General features: G+C 41.4%; 1 protein-coding gene across 13 annotated transcripts in view; it reads right to left on the bottom strand.

The window, feature by feature from the left end:
- RALGAPA1 (Ral GTPase activating protein catalytic subunit alpha 1) overlaps positions 1–19289 on the bottom strand; it is a 140403-nt gene that overhangs the window by 67665 nt on the left and 53449 nt on the right. For all 13 annotated transcript variants that reach the window (XR_014011374.1, XM_081207277.1, XM_081207285.1 and 10 more), the window contains 11 exons: positions 17857–17981; positions 17324–17540; positions 15956–16132; positions 15007–15159; positions 13721–13914; positions 13505–13603; positions 13255–13410; positions 9860–9988; positions 7287–7412; positions 6003–6061; positions 5368–5476 (listed from right to left, as the gene is read on the bottom strand). Coding sequence is in view for 12 of the 13 variants with exons in the window: in XM_081207277.1 (XP_081063403.1) it covers positions 5368–5476; positions 6003–6061; positions 7287–7412; positions 9860–9988; positions 13255–13410; positions 13505–13603; positions 13721–13914; positions 15007–15159; positions 15956–16132; positions 17324–17540; positions 17857–17981 (1544 nt within the window). In the remaining variant the exon portion in view is untranslated. The remainder of the gene's footprint in view (positions 1–5367; positions 5477–6002; positions 6062–7286; positions 7413–9859; positions 9989–13254; positions 13411–13504; positions 13604–13720; positions 13915–15006; positions 15160–15955; positions 16133–17323; positions 17541–17856; positions 17982–19289) is intronic.

Raw genomic sequence — 19289 nt, 5'->3', positions numbered from 1 at the left:
AAACCCAGTCTTTTGTCAAGGAAGCAGCACAGCTTTAAATCAGAAACAGATTACTTTACTTGGATCTAAAACCTAAATAAAGAAACATCCAATACAGTCAACAATTATGGATTGCAAACAACCAGTAAAAGGTCTGAGGTTTGTGCTGAAAAGCAACAGATTTATTTGGATGAACATTTTGTATTTGCATGCATTGTGCCAAGATTAGTATTCCTTAAAAAAAACCCCACCATGTTATGTGGCCGAATTTGATGCAAATCAGACTCTAAAAATCTGCAAAATGTAAAATATGATATATTTATTTTAAATTAACAAGTGTTGTCACAATATTTTGTTCTTTTAATTGTGTAAATATGCAATATAATGGAAAACACAGGAGGTCTAGGGCATGGTACGCAAAGTGTATTTTGAATGCATACGGCCACAGGACCACTTTTTCATGTCTTTGCATTCAAGCCCCATGTTTGGTGAAAGATTCCTGCATTGCAGGGAGTTAGACTAGATGATTCTTGTTGTCCCTTTCCAGTTCTATGGTTCTATGATCTTACGCTTGGGCTTGTGTAGACATTAATGGCCTCATTCACATGTCATATGAAACCACAGTTTGTGCACTGCCTCCTCCTTTTTCCTACTCCTGCACAGCAGGGAGCAGTTCAGAAGCTGTTGCTTCTGCTTAACCATAATTTGTCCTATCAACTAGACTGAAAAAGTATGGTTAACATAAACTATGGCTAGCTGAAACAATCATAGTTAATGTTAACCATGGTTCTGGGCCTAGATGACATGACTAGCTATGATTAACCAAACTAAACCCCTTCCAGCTGTGTGAAAGAAGGGGAAGCTCACTACAGATAGTTCCTGCTCACTTATGTTGCACTAAACTATGGTTACATGTGGTGTGAAAACACTGCCATGGAATGAAATGGCCTTATTTCTCCCATGGTTCTGCTGAATTTATGAAATAGCTATGGCAGAGGTACACTCAGGATTTTTTTTTTATCTATAGCTTTTGTATTGTGAACATTTCACGTTGGAGATGGCAGCAGAGGGTGAGGATTAAATACTGTGGAAACTTGCTGTAAAAAAATCCATGCAACTTCCACCTCTTTCTGAGTTGTAAGACCATAACTGGCATTGTAAGTGCCATGCTGAAGCACTTGTCTTAACGACAAAGCCTCTTATGATCTGCCAGGGGATGCTGAGGAAGTGGTAAAGCAGAATGCAGCAGGCAGAATACACATTGTCTGCTGTCTGCCTGAGGGCTTGGGTGGCTTCCAACTTATTATGATGAACATCAAAGAAAAATTCAGACGCTCCAACAAATCAAATGCAGATAGCTGGAGGTGTTCTTTGAAAACAGCCTTTACAAAAAAGCCAGACCCTGTACATGATGGACAATAGGTGAAGTAGTTGGAGATGTTCTATTGTCGGATTTATAGGTAAGTACCACAAATATGGACCTTGGAAGCAGCCTTACCTACTCAAATTGTCAGCAATTACATGCCACCAATTTGTGGGAAGGTTTTTCATTCTGTGGGAAGCTCAAACTGCATGCAAGAGGCAAATGTGTTTTCCAGTAACAAACAGCAGCAACGTTTACTATGTTACTTATACGCTCTGAATTTAATAGCTACTCCTTTGCACAAAAATAGTCAGGAATTATTCAAGGCAAATATTATCAGGTTAAGCAGTAATTTTATTTTATGGAAATGATTCTTATTCAGAAAAAAATAGGGGGCAGATCTGAAGTATCCAAGAACTGTCTAAAACAGGGTTTCTCAAGCTTTCTACCCCTAGGGCCAATTGAGATGGTTGAAAACTACAGAGGCCCATCAGTCACAAAATGGTGGCAGATGCAAGTATTATGGCATAATTAGCTGGCAATTACTGAGGTGACTTTCTACTGATACTTAATCCATTTTTGGAAATTGCTAAATTATTTGCCACAAGTGTTTTCCCTGTGGCGAGGAGTTCCATAGCTTAGCGTTCCTGTACTGTACAGACATTTGCTCTGGAGGTATTGTGACTCAGCCTCCCAATTTTAGACAGAAGCTGCTGAGCCAGAGGATTTACCGTATTTTTTGCCCTATAGGACGCACTTTTTCCCCTCCAAAAATGAAGGGGAAATGTGTGTGCGTCCTATGGGGCGAATGCAGGCTTTCGCTGAAGCCTGGAGAGCAAGAGCGGTAGGTGCGCACCGACCCCTCTCGCTCTCCAGGCTTCGCGGACCTCTCCGCAAGCAGCGGGAGCGCTCCCGCTGCTTGCAGAGAGCTGCCTGCATGCCAAAGCCTGTGCGCGCTGAGATCAGCGCGTCCAGGCTTCGCGGACCTCTCCGCAAGCAGCGGGAGCGCTCCCGCTGCTTGGGGAGAGTTGCCGGCATCCCGAAGCCTGCGCACGCTGAGATCAGCGCGTCCAGGCTTCGCGGACCTCTCCGCAAGCAGCGGGAACGCTCCCGCTGCTTGGGGAGAGTTGCCGGCATCCCGAAGCCTGCGCGCGCTGAGATCAGCGCGTCCAGGCTTCGCGGACCACTCCGCAAGCAGCGGGAGCGCTCCCGCTGCTTGGGGAGAATTGCCTGCATGCCGAAGCCTGCATGCACTGAGATCAGCGCGTCCAGGCTTCGCGGACCTCTCCCCAAGCATTGGGAGCCAGCGCTGGGCTCCCACGGCTTGCAGAGAGCTGCCTGTTTGGGGGCTGGGGTCGGGGGAAGCTCAGGCTGCCCCAGCCCCCCGCCTGGGGGGGAAATAATTTTTTCCCCTTTATTTCCCCCCCAAAAAACTAGGTGCGCCTTATGGGACGGTGCGTCCTATAGGGCGAAAAATACGGTAAGTGGGGAAGGCTTTTCCCTTCAAATGCCTCTTGAAGTATTTTTACCCATCTCCTGTAATTTCTCCCTATTGTCTTCTCACTGTACCTTATTTCCCCACACCATGTGAGTTTCTTTCATCCCTCTTCCCTGGACCTTTTCCGTTCACTTATTCTTCCTATAACAGCCTCCCTCTTTACTTTACTTCTATTTCCAGTTAAATGTTTTATTAACTATTAACCTTTCATCTCACTTTCTAATTTCCCTCCACACTTCCTTTGACTTTCTTCCCTTCTCCCCACTAAATATCTCTTCTCTCCTGGCCATATTTATCCAGCAGGAAAGAGCTGCTGGGGCTGCCGTTGGTACAGTCGAAGGCAATGACATGTCTAAGGGACAGGCAGGCAAGTGAGGAGGCACTAGGCAAGCTGTGGCATTAAGGCCCAGGACTCTCTGGTGGATCCTAGATCACTGTCTGAGAAAAAGTGGTCTAAAAGAGTAAGTGTGAACAAGTAAGTAAGACTGGGGAGGGGGGAGGCTTACTGCATAATTAGCTCTTATATGCGTTCGCCCACAAAAAAATAATAATTTCTAAATTATAGTCACAACTGAGAAATCATAATCTTCAAAATCAGGCTGTCCATAAAAGCTTGGTTTGCACCACTGTGATGGGACCTGAATAGTTAAGCAAAAGATCTGAACAGCCAAAGTTTTGCCACTCCTGCCTTGGACAACATATAGGGCTGTGCTAAGTTCTTGCTCTTAGAATACATTGCACGTGCACTGAAGCTGTGCATTTTTAATTTGCTGCAGGTGTGATGTCAAGTCACCAAATATCTGGGGAGTTTTATTCAGGGAGGGGACATGCTTTGACCCTAATCTTAATTTACTGCAAATCTCCATGATGGAAGGTTTCTGAAAGTTCCGAATAACCTGTCTTTAACATCTAAATTAGAGAATCATTTAGCTAGAAAGGTTCAGCCCCCTGCTCAATGAAGGAAATCTAGCTAGAGCATCAAGCTATAGAATTGGAGCATCCCCAGCAGACGGCAATTCAACCATGGCTTGAAGACTCCCTAGGTAATTAGTCCCTATGTCTAACTACTCTGTTAAAAGCTTCTCCTGATATCCAACTAAAACCTAGCTTTTGCGCCTGTATTTGTGACTCTTTGTATTATGAACCTATTCAGTGGGTTCAGCAGAGAGAAGTTAAAGAACTTACTTTCTTGATAACGGTGACTTTTTGTCAACGGTCCCTTTATAAAAGCCTGATGTTAAAATACTATGCTCTGTTCTGTTATAAAGGATTTCTTTTATTAGACACCAATTCAAGCTCCATGTTGGTCCACTGGAGTCAATCCATAGAGCCAGTATGCCTTTCTCTAGCCTAAACTTTCAACAGTGGTTCAGCTTCACCCGTTGCTTAAAAAAATGGTTTGAGCAATAGAGTTTTTCTGTAGCATGGATGAGGTTTTGTAGTCACTTAGAACCCAAGCTATTTTGGAGCGGCACATAACACAGTCTCTAACTGCAGGGGTTGAGAAGAGCAATTAGGATCTTTGTACTAAGGCTTTCAAGGTGGTTGAGAGACAAAAGTTGTGACTTCACACTGTCTAGAGGAAATAAACACTGCCTATACTTTGATAGAGCAGCTTGGTTGGAGTTCAGAAAGTGTTGCTGCATCTGTGTTATAAGCCTGCAATTTGCTTTTGTCCAGTTCAATAGTGTGCGTACTGCACTTGTCAATACAACTGACAAGAAACATAGTATCTGGTATCTATACTCAATTCATGTCTCTCTGCAAGAAAAATAGCCAACTCCAAGAGTCTTTGAATAATGTGTGATCTAGTTTCCAAATAAGAGCCTCAATGTGTGATTCTTCTGGGCACAAAACTGTATTTGTGAACTTTAAATCTCTGTTAAAAAGAAGAAGGAAAAATGACATCAATTATTTCCCCTTACTCTGAAGCACCTAAAAGAAGTGTGCTGTATTAAGGTACTACACTTTATATTTTAAGCATTCATATTTAAAATTACTTTAAATTAAACCATTGCTTTGTAACAGCGATGAGACCTGGAAAATTTGGATAAAAATTGGCACAGTTTTAGGTCCGCCCCCACCAAGCATATAAAAGTAATTGGGATGCTATGGTTGAATACTATTGTTGGAAAGGGAATTGAAGAGGCTGATGTGGAATCTTACTTACATTCTAATCTTTGGCTGTAATTTTATGTGCACTCACCTGAAAGTAAGCCCCACAGAACATGTTGGGAATTACTTCTGAGTAAACAAGTGTTACAACGTATGTAACCTGCATATGAATGTGATGTTAATATGCTTTAACGCACTTTCACATGGTTCAGCAGGGCTTACTGTCAAGTGAGCGTGCACAGGACTGTAACCTTAGTAGTTATGAACAGAAACCAGCCAACGTTTATCTATGTGAGCCCTAGCGCTGCCTAGAGATCCTTCTAGGAAAATGAGAAAAGAAGGCCAGAAAAGCCACAGGGTGCACATGAAACACTACACAGGGCCCTTTAAATCCGAATGGTTACATGCTTACTTTTAATGATGCACAGATCACATTCAGAGCTTCCTTGATCTGAGGATGATGGGATTCATGCACCAGTTCCTCACATATCCATATGCCAAGGCTACAAAGAGCAACACATCTGCAAAACAATGTTAGATAGCAATGTAAGCACTGACTTTAGCCAAGCTAAAACTAATGTCAAGGGAGTAGAAAACTTGTGGTATATTGAGAGTTTGTTGAGGTAGGACAACAGTGCAACCCTATGGTCATCTAATTAGATGTAAGCTCCACTGAGTTCAATTGAACTTATTCCCAGGTAAGCCTGTTTAGGATTGTAGCCTTAAAGAAGCCATCTCTTAACGTCTAAACTAATATATATGGTGCATGCCACTACTTTTTCACTGGTTTGTTTCATTAACCATAATCTACTGCTACTTCCTTTTAAAAGGAATTTAAAAGGATTTTAAGAATGCTTATCTATCTCCTTCTCAGATATATTCTCTGGATAACTCATAATGCAGTTGAGAAAAGGCAAATTTAAAATAAAACCATGATTCAAATTAACACCAAAAGTCAACCCATATTGTGCTATTTAAATAATTTAGCTGAACATACAAATTGACCTATTTGCTCGAGGATCTGCAGTGATCCTTCTTTATTCATACCTTGCCGGTCCAGATGGCTCCTCTCTGGCAGAACTTAATACCGTTTTGATGATCAGTTCCTAAAGTAAGAATGTTCAAAGTCAGTCATCCAAAAACCCCTTGAATTTAAAATAAAGCTTTATTATGTGATAGGAAAAGTTCACAGAAATGGGAGAGTTACAAAACACTCTGCATTTGTTCATACTATCATACTGTTTGTTCATACTATTTCCTCAGAGACAGTATCCAATGGAACAAGGAATCCAAAGTTGTTTCAGCCGTACATCCCTGCTGATTCTCTTGAATCTTTCAGCTTTGGGTACCATACCATGCCTAGCTGCACAAACACCCACTCCCTTACAGTGAGGAGCTGCTACTAGCTGCCACTTTCTCAAAAAAACAAACCACCCCAAACACATTGCCACCCAAGTGCTCTGGTTAAGCAAATAGCAATGAATGATTTGAACACAAAAAATCTCCTAACAAGAAGAAAAATGACTGAAGCTGCTATCCTAGACACACTTACTTGTTCCACTGACCACAACAGCTGCATTTAGACATAATAATAAACAATATTTATCAATACATGAATTGCCATTGGGTATGCGCATTTCAGAATCCCTTGCCACTGTTTTTAACTTACCACAGGGCAAATTGTGGTTAGTCTTAAGCAATTAACTGAAAGCAGCTCTGTCCTGTCCTTGGAGGACCAGTTTCAAAAATGGTGTGGAAGGTCCTCTCCTCACGCTGCCTTCCCAAAGCCAAGTGAGTGAGGCCCTGGGCTTTGGGAAGGAGGCACAAGGCTATGGCAGGGTCCTAGTGCCCCACTTACCCAGTTTTGGAAAGGCAGCGTGAGGGCTTGCGTTGGACTACTCTGCTCTACAGAGAGAATCTGCTCCCAGTATTTGGAACTCCTTATCAAGAGACATCTAGCTAGTTCCTTATTTGATGACCTTTTCCAGGCAAAAACATTGTTTATTTAGATATGTCTTTTAGCCCATTAGCTAACATATATGTTGAAACTGGTTCTTTTTGTTGCTTTTACTGATGTATTTTACCTGCCTTGTTCTTATGTGTTGTTTTTTTTTAAATCAGGCACTATTTTCACTGCATCTGTATTATTATTAGCTGCCTTGACTATGGAAAGGTAGGGTGCAAATTCAACAAGCAAACTGATAAATAATAATAATAATTAATAATAATAAAAAATAGACATGCCTAGGATTGTGCCAGGAGCTGCTGCTCAGCTGAAAACAGCTAAACAAGGGGAAATATATGCAGAGTACACAGCATTTCAAAACCTACCTTAACATCTGTAAAGGGAGAGGCAACAATGTCAGGAGTGCTTGGGTGCAGAGCTGGGAGTTCACAATATAAATTGGGAAAGCAAACCAGAGAGCCTAAGAGAACTTGTGCTTCTACTCTTGGTGCCTGAGAAAAAGAGAAAGATACAAACGGATGATCAAGTTTAGTCTTCATCTTGAAAGGAAACGTTTGAAGCACAGGTCTCTTGGGGTACTGCAGTCATGAAGGGGCAACATGAGTGGGAAAAGGGCCATGTAGCCCTGGCAGGATTTTAAATTACACAAGGAGCCCCTTACAACTAGAAGAGGCTTCCTGCTGCAGAATGTACAGTGGTGCCTCGCAAGACGAAAAGAATCCGTTCTGTGATTCTCTTTGTCTAGCGGTTTTTTTCGTCTTGCGAAGCAAGCCCATTGAAGGATTAGCGGATTAGCGCTATTAGAGGCTTTTAGAGGCTTTTAGCAGCTTATCTGCTGATCAGATCAGCTGATAAGCGGCTTAGCGCTATTAGCGGCTTATCTGCTGATTGGATCAGATGATAAGCGGCTTAGCGGCTTAGAAAAGGGGGGGGGGAGGAAAAAAACCCAGCAGGAACTGGCAAGACATTGTCGTCTTGCGAAGCAAGCCCATAGGAGATTCGTTTTGCGAAGCACCTCCAAAACGGAAAACTCTTTCGTCTAGCGAGTTTTTCGTCTTGCAGGGCACCACTGTACACTGGGGTTGAGAAAGCTGGCCAGAGCCATGAGCCATGAGCTAGTGGGATGGGGTAAAGCCCTGTTCTACTTGTATTGCCCCTTTAATCACCCAAGGACCAGAATGATGATGAGCTGCTTGCAGTGCTTTGTTGGCTCATATGCTGGTGATGTGCTTGACCTGCTGGGGATGCTTCAGAGTTATTTTTTTGAGAATGCAATTGCACTGGGGCTGCCTTCAGGTATTACAGCTTATTGTTATTTGTTAGCTATTCAGTTTGATAGTTACCTTATGCATAGCAGTTTCTAGGTAACTTAGAACTAAGTTAAAAACATGCACAACATAATAGCACCATTTTCTTACATTCGTCCCTTATGCTTGCCTTTCACAGATCTTCCCACTTTTATTATTATTATTTATTCAGTTTAGACATCGCCCTATACCCGGAGGTCTCAGGGCGGTTTCTGTTGTTTGATACCCTTACCTCTCCCTTTCCTATCTTCATGTAATATTTAAATTTAGATTGCAAGCTCCCTAAGGCAAAGGAGCACAGTATAAGGCAGGCAAATTTGCAAGCAATTGGATGTATAAAACAAGAATGTCAAGAATGTAAACAACCTGTACATTATCTAATATACAACTTTCTAATAATACACTTTTGTAGTAAATAAATAGAATATGATAAGTTGCTTATAAGGTGACAAAGTCCCTACTTAGAGAGACTTTAGTTGGTAAACTTTGTACACAACATCCTAGTAACACACACACACACACACATATTGTATGTGTGTGTGTGTTATATAACTCATAGCTATATATAAAAATAAGCTGTATATAAATGGACTGCTGGACTCAACCAAATGGTGCCTTTAGCCAGTGGCCATCCATTAGGTAGGATCTAGCACCACCTCATGGCTAAAGGTGAGTGGGATACAAGAGTGGAAAAAAGACTCACAGACCCCAGGAAGTGAAGTGGCGGGTGGGGAGACAAGCAAGAAAATAAAAGAGATTGAAGGCACAGTGGGGATTTGTTTAGGCAGTCAGGCCTCCCCACCTAACAGCTGACACGGAGGGTAGCACAGCAGCCACTGCAGCCGCTTTTCTGCATGGCCTCCAGCTGGCCCCAGAACTTCAACTCTAGTTGAAAAAAGAGTTGTGTGGAGAGAGAGCAGGGGGGAAATAGGAAAAGAGGCTTTTTAGAAGATGCTCCCCACTTTAGGCAATTTCACTAATGCGCATGGGCCCCCGGAATGTAACCCCTACATAAATGGTGGGGACGCCTATCCTGGAGAACAAAAGGAAAAACACTCATATTGAACACAAGAAAAAAATCCAAAAGGAGAGCTAAGACCACCAATCCATCTCAGGCAAAGGCAGGAAATGGACAGGAGTCAGCACTGGAAGGGGTTGTATATGCCTTGACTCTTGAGTTGCTTATCCTGTTTCTGAATACCAGGTGGTGCTAGATCCTACTTGATGGATGGACACCCACAGAAAATCTAATAGCAATTGCTGAATATAATTAACCTGGGCAACAGCTTAGGACCAGGCTATCTGATAGAGCATTTCCTTCTGTATAAACCAGCCCAGTCATAAAACAAAAGGAGGGCCTTCTCTGTGGTGGCCCTCCCACTGTGGAATGACCTCCTCGAGATATGTCAGGCACCTGTGGTGCAAGAGTTTCCTCGGTGGCAAAAACTTACTTATTCACACCAACGTTTCAAGGCACCAATCCTTAGTACTGACTACAGTGAACTCTGGTATATATTTGTTACTTTGTTGTACTGGTTTTATTTTGTAAACTGCCTTGTTATTTTCCCAACGAAATGTGGTCTGTAAATAATTTTAAACAGCAGCAATAATTTTTGTTAATGGAAACTCACATTGAGAAAAGAGGATGCCGCCACTCTACCAGCTGCGACAATGAAGTCCATGATCAGCATGGTAGCACCAGGTAAACCAAGTGAAAAAAACTGAGGAGAACAGTGCTTGATGATTGTATTGACGATATCCTTGGAGGAAAGGAGGCAAAGAACTGTTTAACAGACAGATCGCTTGCAACTTCCACAATAGACACTCCGTTAAATAAAAAGACTAACGAAAGGACAAAATAAATAGTATGAAACCCTGTTTTGAGAATGCAAATGGCAGCATTTGGAGATTGTGATAATCTATGTTTTATTCTGATGGGAATAATTCACAGCAAATACTGGGTTTCCCTGCCCCTACTTTCCCCTTTGGTGTGGTTGCAAGGAGATTAGAAGCTGCTTGCTTCTGTTTTGAATTCATCACAGTTTAGTGTGTTGTCTCCATCCTAAACTGTTTACACGGTATAGGTATGAAGGAGTTTATTTGAAACAAACCAGTGTTAAGATTTAGTCACAGGTTGTTGGGTTTGGATGAAAAAACAAGCTGTGTTCAACTAAAAAATGGAAGCAAAAGCAAAAGCTTCCTTCAGGAGTAGGAAGGGTTTGTGTGCTACACAAGCCCAAGGCTTGTGTATCGTTCCTTCAGGAGAAGGGTTTGTGTGCTACACAAGCCCAAGGCTTGTGTATCGTTCCTTCAGGAGAAGGGTTTGTGTGCCACACAAGCCCAAGGCTTGTGTATCGTTCCTTCAGGAGAAGGGTTTGTGTGCTACACAAGCCCAAGGCTTGTGTATCGTTCCTTCAGGAGAAGGGTTTGTGTGCCACACAAGCCCAAGGCTTGTGTATCGTTCCTTCAGGAGAAGGGTTTGTGTGCTACACAAGCCCAAGGCTTGTGTATCGTTCCTTCAGGAGAAGGGTTTGTGTGCTACACAAGCCCAAGGCTTGTGTATCGTTCCTTCAGGAGAAGGGTTTGTGTGCTACACAAGCCCAAGGCTTGTGTATCGTTCCTTCAGGAGAAGGGTTTGTGTGCTACACAAGCCCAAGGCTTGTGTATCGTTCCTTCAGGAGAAGGGTTTGTGTGCCACACAAGCCCAAGGCTTGTGTATCGTTCCTTCAGGAGAAGGGTTTGTGTGCTACACAAGCCCAAGGCTTGTGTATCGTTCCTTCAGGAGAAGGGTTTGTGTGCCACACAAGCCCAAGGCTTGTGTATCGTTCCTTCAGGAGAAGGGTTTGTGTGCTACACAAGCCCAAGGCTTGTGTATCGTTCCTTCAGGAGAAGGGTTTGTGTGCTACACAAGCCCAAGGCTTGTGTATCGTTCCTTCAGGAGAAGGGTTTGTGTGCTACACAAGCCCAAGGCTTGTGTATCGTTCATATCCTTAATGATAAACCATGGAGGAAATCATCATGATGTCCAAGTGCAGCTAGGGAGTCAAACTGAACCTGAATGAAAAATAATTTCCCAGTGAACTAGAATAAAACCATTACCCAAATCTAGCCACATTTCTTCCTAGGATTTGCAGTTACACTGGAACTTATCAAGATGTGAACATTCTCTCAAAATAATTTATTCACAAATTTGTTCAAGAAAAGCAGGATTACTGCTCTTGGTATCATTTTTTATTAAGCTGTACAGATCTCTTCAGTGCCAGGTAAAGTCCATTTTATTTCTCCAGGCTTTTCAAGTCTTAAAATTTCAATCTTAAATGTTTACTGCACTTGAGAACTTCTGTACTGCTGTCGTTCCCAGTGTTAGAAACTGAGATATGAAAGCTAGGAGCTAAACAGCACCTTAAACCTATGTTATGGGCACTTTTAAAATAACTAGAATACAAAGCTGGAAATGAATGAACTGCAGCTAAAATATTATGTTCATTTTTCACATGGTTGAGTCTTTCCCCAGCCCACTTCCGTCATATTCTTAAGAGGGTTTCTTCTCCAGTCTTCAGAGAGTAGCTGCAAGTGGGGAGGCAGAAAAAGATCCTCCTTTTCCTTCCACTCTGCAGTTTTAATCTGAAATCTTACATGTAGAGCTCACAAACTGCTCACGTTGATGAAATTCCCTGTCACAAAATGTGCCTAGGACATTGGGAGTTGTTGGCTTTAAATCAGGATTTATTCTGCTACTATTTTTATTGTGCTTTTTTAGTGTTAATTGCCCAGAGAACGTTTGTATTAGGTGGCTTTCACAAATGTGAAAATGGGAATAAAACCTAAATTTGTCTTGAGGGTGCAAAATGATTAGTCAGAAATGCCTCCAAGTTAGAACTGACCATCAGAGAAAGAAGAAAATGAAAGACAGTAAAAAGCAGAACAAAATATTTAACAAATGGGAGTAGAGCTTCCTTCTAAAGTATCTGCTAACTCTAAGAGAAGATGAGTAAGATTACTGGAACCAATGTCTCCTTATTTGCCAACGACCCTTAGATTTCTGGGAAGGTATCTTATTCAGCAGTATGACAGATTCTTGGCAATTATACCCAAAAGGCATAGCTTTACCAGAACTATTATAAATTGGTAATTAGATTGTTTTGCAAGGAGTTGAAACTGTGAGTATGAGACAAAATCTTGCAGTGTATTGCATGAATTGTCACTTAAGTTACGGTAAGACAGCCTATATTCAGACTTGAAGAACAAAGACTCTGGGCTAGTTCTCATGAACAGCATATGAGGTGGCAATCCTGTGTATAGGCTCTACTACTTTAGACTGTAGGTGTGACTCTTATGATTGGTTTTTAATTATTTCTGGAGGAGCATTCAATCACAAAGAAAATGAGATGTCAATTAAAAAAGAAATTTAGAACACTTCTCCCTGATAGCTCGTTGGCTTGTTTGTTTTTTGAGTGAGGGGAATGGACCCATCTACAATCCAAAAGAGTGCAGCTCAAACACAGATCTACCATGTCATCTTTTGTTTGCAAGAGCTAAGCCTCTGTCTCTAAGAAGCAATCGTTTTTTAAAATATTATTCAAAAAATCCTATGCTTTTCTTGGAAGCTTATCAATGAAGAGATCAGAAGTGGCAGACAAGGGTCCTGAAACGCAGCTTGTTCAACACTAGTGATCTTTCCCTGAAACATGTAGCTACAAGAATTAGTTGGGTGCATTCTAAGTTTACTCAAGAAAGGCCCAGCCAGTAGCCTGATACTATGTACCCTATAACACTCCCCAGCTTCTTGTACAACATACAGAGTTTTCTTGCCAGTGGCAAAAAGCATGTAGAAATGGTTCCCCAATATCAGAAAGTTTGAAAACCACTTCTTTAAAACATAATTTACAATGAATAAAAACTCCAAGTGAGGATTATGTTTGCAAATTCTCAAAGGCATACTCTGCAACACGTTTTTAATTTTCTGGTTTCACGATTGCTCAGAAATGTGCTTCAGAATAAAGTTTAAATTATTGAGGCTCCTTACCTGATCAACGTGAAGTAGTCCACAGTGCATTATATTGTAGAAATGAGTTAAAAAGTCCCTGTTTGGAGAAACGTCTTGTCTCCGCTTCATTGTATTACATATGAGTTTATAAGCATGTAACTTGCCTTGTTTGTACTTATCACTCAACATGGTTGCCTAATATTAAAGAATGAAGCCACAATGTTAACACTTTCATACGTTACCCCATTTTCATTTTCATATTCACAGAATGGGCTACACTTTTCTTTACCTTGAATAGCCACGGAGTCAGAATTCGCAACGGAGGAATTAGAACTGGTGGAGAAGGTGATGTCATGTTATCAGCTGAAATGCCAAGATTGTCTCTAATCTGAAATTATTTAGAAATACAATGCAAACTTGTGTGAAGATGAATTTGCTGCTTCAATTCTACCTTAAAATACTTTTTTTAGGCTGAGCGGCTAAAAATATTCAGTTCTCCAAATACCTTAGCAAGATTTTGCCAGAGTTCACAAAGGTAATCAAAAACTTGAGCATGTATTTCAGGGTCCATAATGGAATTGACATCTCCTAAAATTCCTAGCATTCGTCTCCACATTACGGTAGCAACATCTGCATGCCATCCAGTGACTGTTCCTCCTGCCATCACACTGCAGCATTCAGATGGAAAATCACTAGTTTCTGTAACAGAAGGAAAAACAAACAAAACTTCAGGCCAGCTATTATTTGGAGGTGGATTAAGAAGTTAAGGAGGGAGATGATGCAAGGTGTGCAAGAACGTCCATTTGTGCAGTGGGGCTTTCCTCCTTTCTCATGATCCCCTGGCTCTAAGGGGGTCATGAAAACCCCACAGAGAACCACATGTGGGGAAGAAGGAGGGATCATTCCGTCTGGCAAGCTGAAATGCTTGTGTTGACAGAATGACCACAACAGCAAGATGTTGAATTCCTCCCAAGAAAAACCCATTAATATGTTGCATCAAAATATATGATAGCCAGGTAGAACAGAGCAGATATGGTCCTTCAATCCCCCACTGTGCCACATTTACCCACTTTATTTAATGTATAAATAGTCCATGCTCCTGCTTTAATCAAGCAGATGAATTTTTTACTTTCTCCCAGGAGTTAAAAACATACCGTATTTTTCGCTCCATAAGGCGCACCTGACCATAAGGGGCACCTACTTTTTTGGGAGGGGGATTAAAGAAAAAAAAATGTGGCTCTTGGGGGCTTTTGCGGGAGGTGGGGGAAGTGAGAGAGCCTCGCTCTGTCCCTTCCCCCACCTCCCGCAAAAGCCAGGGATAGCCGCGCGAAGCCTCCCCAGGGCAGCGGGATGAAGGCTCCCCGCTGCCCTGCAGAGGCTTCCCGGACTACCCCAGAGCTGCTCAACCCAAAGAGCTTGTGGGGCTGGCGGTGGGGGAAAGCCGAGTTTCCCCCACCGCCAGCCCCGGGGAGCAGCAGGAAGGCTGCGTGCAGGCTTTCTGCTGCTCCCCGACCTGCTCTTTGGAGAAAGCCACCGCCAGCTCGCCCCCCCCCCCGCCCCAGGGACCACACATTCACTCCATAAGACACACAGACATTTCCCCTTAGATTTTAAGAGGGAAAAGGTGCGTCTTATGGAGCAAAAAATACAGTAATTAGTAAGACAAATTTAATGAATGGCAAACAGAAAACACAAGTATTGTTCTCCGAGACAACCAATTCTGAAAATAGTGAGCACTGTATAGGAAATGAAATAAAAGCTATTCTTTAAGTTTTCTATCTAAGATATTGCCTAGGTCATCTGGTGTCTGTAAAACAGAGTGGTGGAGCTTCTCATCCAGCTGTAGATCTTTCTGTTCGTTGTGATCTGCACTCAGAGTGGCAGGTGATGGTGTCTGCGATCGTGATCCAAGAGCAGACTGGATTGGTGATGCGCTTTCAGAACCTACAAATGACATTGTAGCTATCAGAATAAAAAGTGCATTTACTCAGCCTTCATTCTGATTTGCAAGTAGCATACAAAGCTCAACAGCGGCACAACAAGCACACATCTAAAAATATGTTATTAGTAGCACTTTGGACACCTATACAGTCAAATTTAAGTTGCTGGCACTGGTAAATTTGTAATTTTATTTGTTATAGGAATGATTTCCAAATATCATATGTATCAAAAGTGGGGGCAGCAACAAAATATCCAGCCCCTGGATGCTTACTATATGCTGTTGAGGTCTTCAGCAGGCTGATTTCCTGCTCAACTTTGGGGAAATTTAAATGCTTGATGGTTTATAGGGGTGACAGATGAAGAGAAAAAAAGGTTAGTATGGATGTAGTTTTGCCTTGTGCAGACCTCTGGATCATGGCTACAATCTCTACTTGATATGAAGAGGTCTATTATTCCAGAAAACAATCTGGGTTTTGTTGTTTTTTAAAAAAATCAATTTAACTGGCAAAATATACCCCATAAATTATATTATTCAGATTAACTTTATAGGCTATACTTTTTACCACTTCTAAGAGGAAGGCTGTAAAATGAATGTGTTAGTCTTTAAGTTGTTGGTACCCCAACTCGTCTTATTGCTGCAACAGAATAAAATGGCTAATCCTCTAGAAATGAGTTAAATATTCAGAAATTTCACTCCTCTGCTTTGCAACAGAGGAATAACCCAGTCAGATGGACAGAATACAAATAATACATTAATTATTATTATTATTATTATTATTATTATTATTATTATTATTACCTGTAATAGTTGCTGCTTCAGCAGATAGTGGTTGTTGATTGAGACTGCTGGTCTCAGAATCAATATGGAGTGTAGTTAGACTAGCAACTTCCTGTTCTTCAGCACTTTGCTGAGGTCCTGAACCTGCATCAGACTCTGCAGAGGTTGTTGTGCCCCCTTCAGGGCCAAAGCTGAAATCTACCGAGAGAAATAGATACATATCTCAATGGCCTAACAATTTCCTACAAAGGGCATTCTTGCTACCTTTCATCTTGTGTTTAATGCAAGTGAGTTGTGCAATCATGTGCAGATTCCAACAAATCTAAGCAACATGATCCAGTGTTTTGGGATCTTATGACTAAACAATGAGGCAGAACAAATTCTGGAGAAAAAGTTTCTCCTTCCTAGAAAATAATAATCTACTTTGCAAAGGCTTTGGCAGCATGCATCACATACCCTCCTGAGAGGCTTGTATCTGTGTGCGCAAAAACAATATGATCAGGGTTTAGCCACCAATTGAGGGTAGACTGTTGTTGAAAAGGAATAAGCAGCTACAGGACAGGAATCTCAACCAGCGAATCAATTGATGCAAGCTATTAAGGCCCTTTGTAGCTTTACTAGGTATATAGTCTAAAGTGCTAAAGAGCTCTTGTCCTGCCTGTCCTAAAACAAGGAGACCTTGCACACAGCCACATCAAAGATCAATTATGAAGGTCTGGATCTGCTAAACTAAACGCAATGAGCTCTTGTTGATGATGCACCCAAGTTGTTGTAGTGTGAGGGACATATTCATGACCCTGAGGAAACCATCACAGTGGAAAAGAAGGATTGCAAAGTTGAGAAGTTCCTTCCCCACCAGCGTGCATATAGAGTTTTTGGATTTGATATCCCACTTTATCACTACCCAAAGGAGTCTCAAAGCGGCTAACATTCTCCTTTCCCTTCCTCCCCCACAATAAACACTCTGTGAGGTGAGTGAGGCTGAGAGACTTCAGAGAAATGTGACTGGCCCAAGGTCACCCAGCAGCTGCATGTGGAGGAGCGGAGACGCGAACCCGGTTCCCCAGATTACGAGACTACCGCTCTTAACCACTACACCACACTGGCTCTCAAGGTTATATAGGGCCAAGGTTGCTAGAAGGTTGTACTGTTGTCTGTTGTTTCTTTCACGGATCTAGGTCTACAAAAATACCTGCTCCCAAAGTTGTATGCTCTCATAAAATGGATAAACCAAACACATTCCTTGTGGACTTTGCTCCAGATCACTTACAGAACCTGTGCACATTCACTCTTCTCAATTTCTCTGCATAAAGTTGTCTATTGCAAAAAAAAAATATATGTAGAGGAGGTATTATGATTTTAAGGGAAACTGGATGCGGGAATACTTGCTTTCAAATTTTTGGCCGTCATACTGGAAGGCGCTGAAGGAGTCCGAATGGCTGTCGGAACTGACAAGGTCACTGCTGCCTGCACTCGCAGGAGACGTCCACTCAGAAGGCACACCTGGGTCATCTGCAGGGCGCATTTGGCTCTGCTTGTTCAGTATATCGGGAAGGTCTTTTGGAACTTCTAAGCTTCCTGGACTGCTCCCTCTTCTGGTCACATTCTAATTGAAGAAATATTACAATTGAAGAAATAGTTTGAGAAAAGACTTTTACAGCCAGAAAAGATTTTCATGTTTGCTATTTCAGAGACAAGGGCTGTACAAAACTAAATGATTCAGCTACTACCAATTTTTAAGTCCAGGTCCGTTTCCATCAAATAACATTTACTGCAGCCATTTTCATTTGAGGTTATCAAACTAACAAACATCACTAGCTATTAACATTTTTACAGTCATAATTAACTGGTGATCTTGTAAATTGCTTAGCATTAGAATTGTATCTTATATTTCAGGACAAAAGAAAATTGCAAAAGCTTACCAGAGCACTACCACTGCGCAGTCTTTCAGCTATAAACTCATCCATGAGGTCAGGAATATTTGCATTACTACTGCCATTATCACTACCAAGAGGGTTCTGCTTTGGGCTCATATCCTCTCTATTGGCTAAAAGCAAATGAATGACTGTATATAGTAAAGAACAGTTTCAATAACAAAATATTTTTTAAAAGCACAGAAATAAACTAGTAAATACAAAAGAATGTCATGCAGTTAAAAATACCTTCTCCCATAAAATAAATTTAGTTTTAGGAATTAGTAAGTCTACCCTCACCCTTCAACGCCCCCCACCCCTAGCCATCACCACTGAGCAGGTGTTAGTCAATTTCCAGTGTGACCTTTGAAAGAGCAAGAAAGCTTACAGATAAGCACTACTTAAAGTTGTTAATGCTTGCTTTAAGCACACATTCTTCATTCCTCCATATCACCAGATGCATAATCCCCTCCCAACTCTGCGGGTGTATGCTAATGAGAAACATATAAGTAGAATGTACCAATGAATTATGCTTCAATGCAGTACTGTAGACACAGAGTACACTTAAATAAATTAATAAACAATGAAAGATGACATGATTCAAAAATTAACAAAGACTTAAAATAGTCAGTGGTTTATGATCAATATTGCACAGTTTTTAATTCTGTTACACTATTGGGTTATTTTACCTTGAAGGTTTTATTTTTCTTGCTTATCTTTTTTTTTTTGGAGAAAGTGTTATCCCCTCAAAAGACTGCAAAGCAACCGTACTGTTAATCTGAGGTATAACATGGTCTTGACAGTAAAATCGTGAAGTATTAAATTTCAAAATTTCGTTCTATATACTCCTAGAATCCAGACTGCACATTGCTTTTTAAAGAGAAAACTTTACTAAATAGCATACTGAAACAAATTAGCCGGAAAGAATCTACATTACTACCCAGTCTACTGTGATATGCTTACAAAGACTGCCCTCAGATGGCATTAACATCTCAATGCAGGATGCATTACAGAGCATTCTGTTAATCATGCCAGCATACAATGTAAAAAAAAAAAGCGCAAAAAAACCTACCTCACTGCTGAAAGTTAATTTACTGTTCTTTTAAAAGTTACTGAACACATGAACTAAGATGGTGATATTAGAATGACAGCCAGCCTTGCCCATTTTGGTTAACACATAGAGGCTCACGGTTAGCTCAAGGAGAACTATCATGGTACCTTTATGCACTTCCATGACCCCAGGGGGGAGGGAAAGCAGTGATAGATGTCGCTTAGGAAGTCAGTGCATCCATTCCAGTGAATGCACACAGAAAGCACTGAAGCATATTTTGAAATAGCTCAAATAAAAATGACAAAAATCCACACCAGATTGTTTTAAGAAGATAGTCCAAACAGGAAATTTTGAAACCTACTTCAAAATTTTCTTGTCTCGTTTTCAGGAG

This window comes from Podarcis bocagei (genome assembly GCF_964188305.1).
Source record: "Podarcis bocagei genome assembly, chromosome: 1".
Taxonomy (NCBI): Eukaryota; Metazoa; Chordata; class Lepidosauria; order Squamata; family Lacertidae; genus Podarcis; species Podarcis bocagei.
This window is presented reverse-complemented; position numbering and strand designations above follow the sequence as displayed.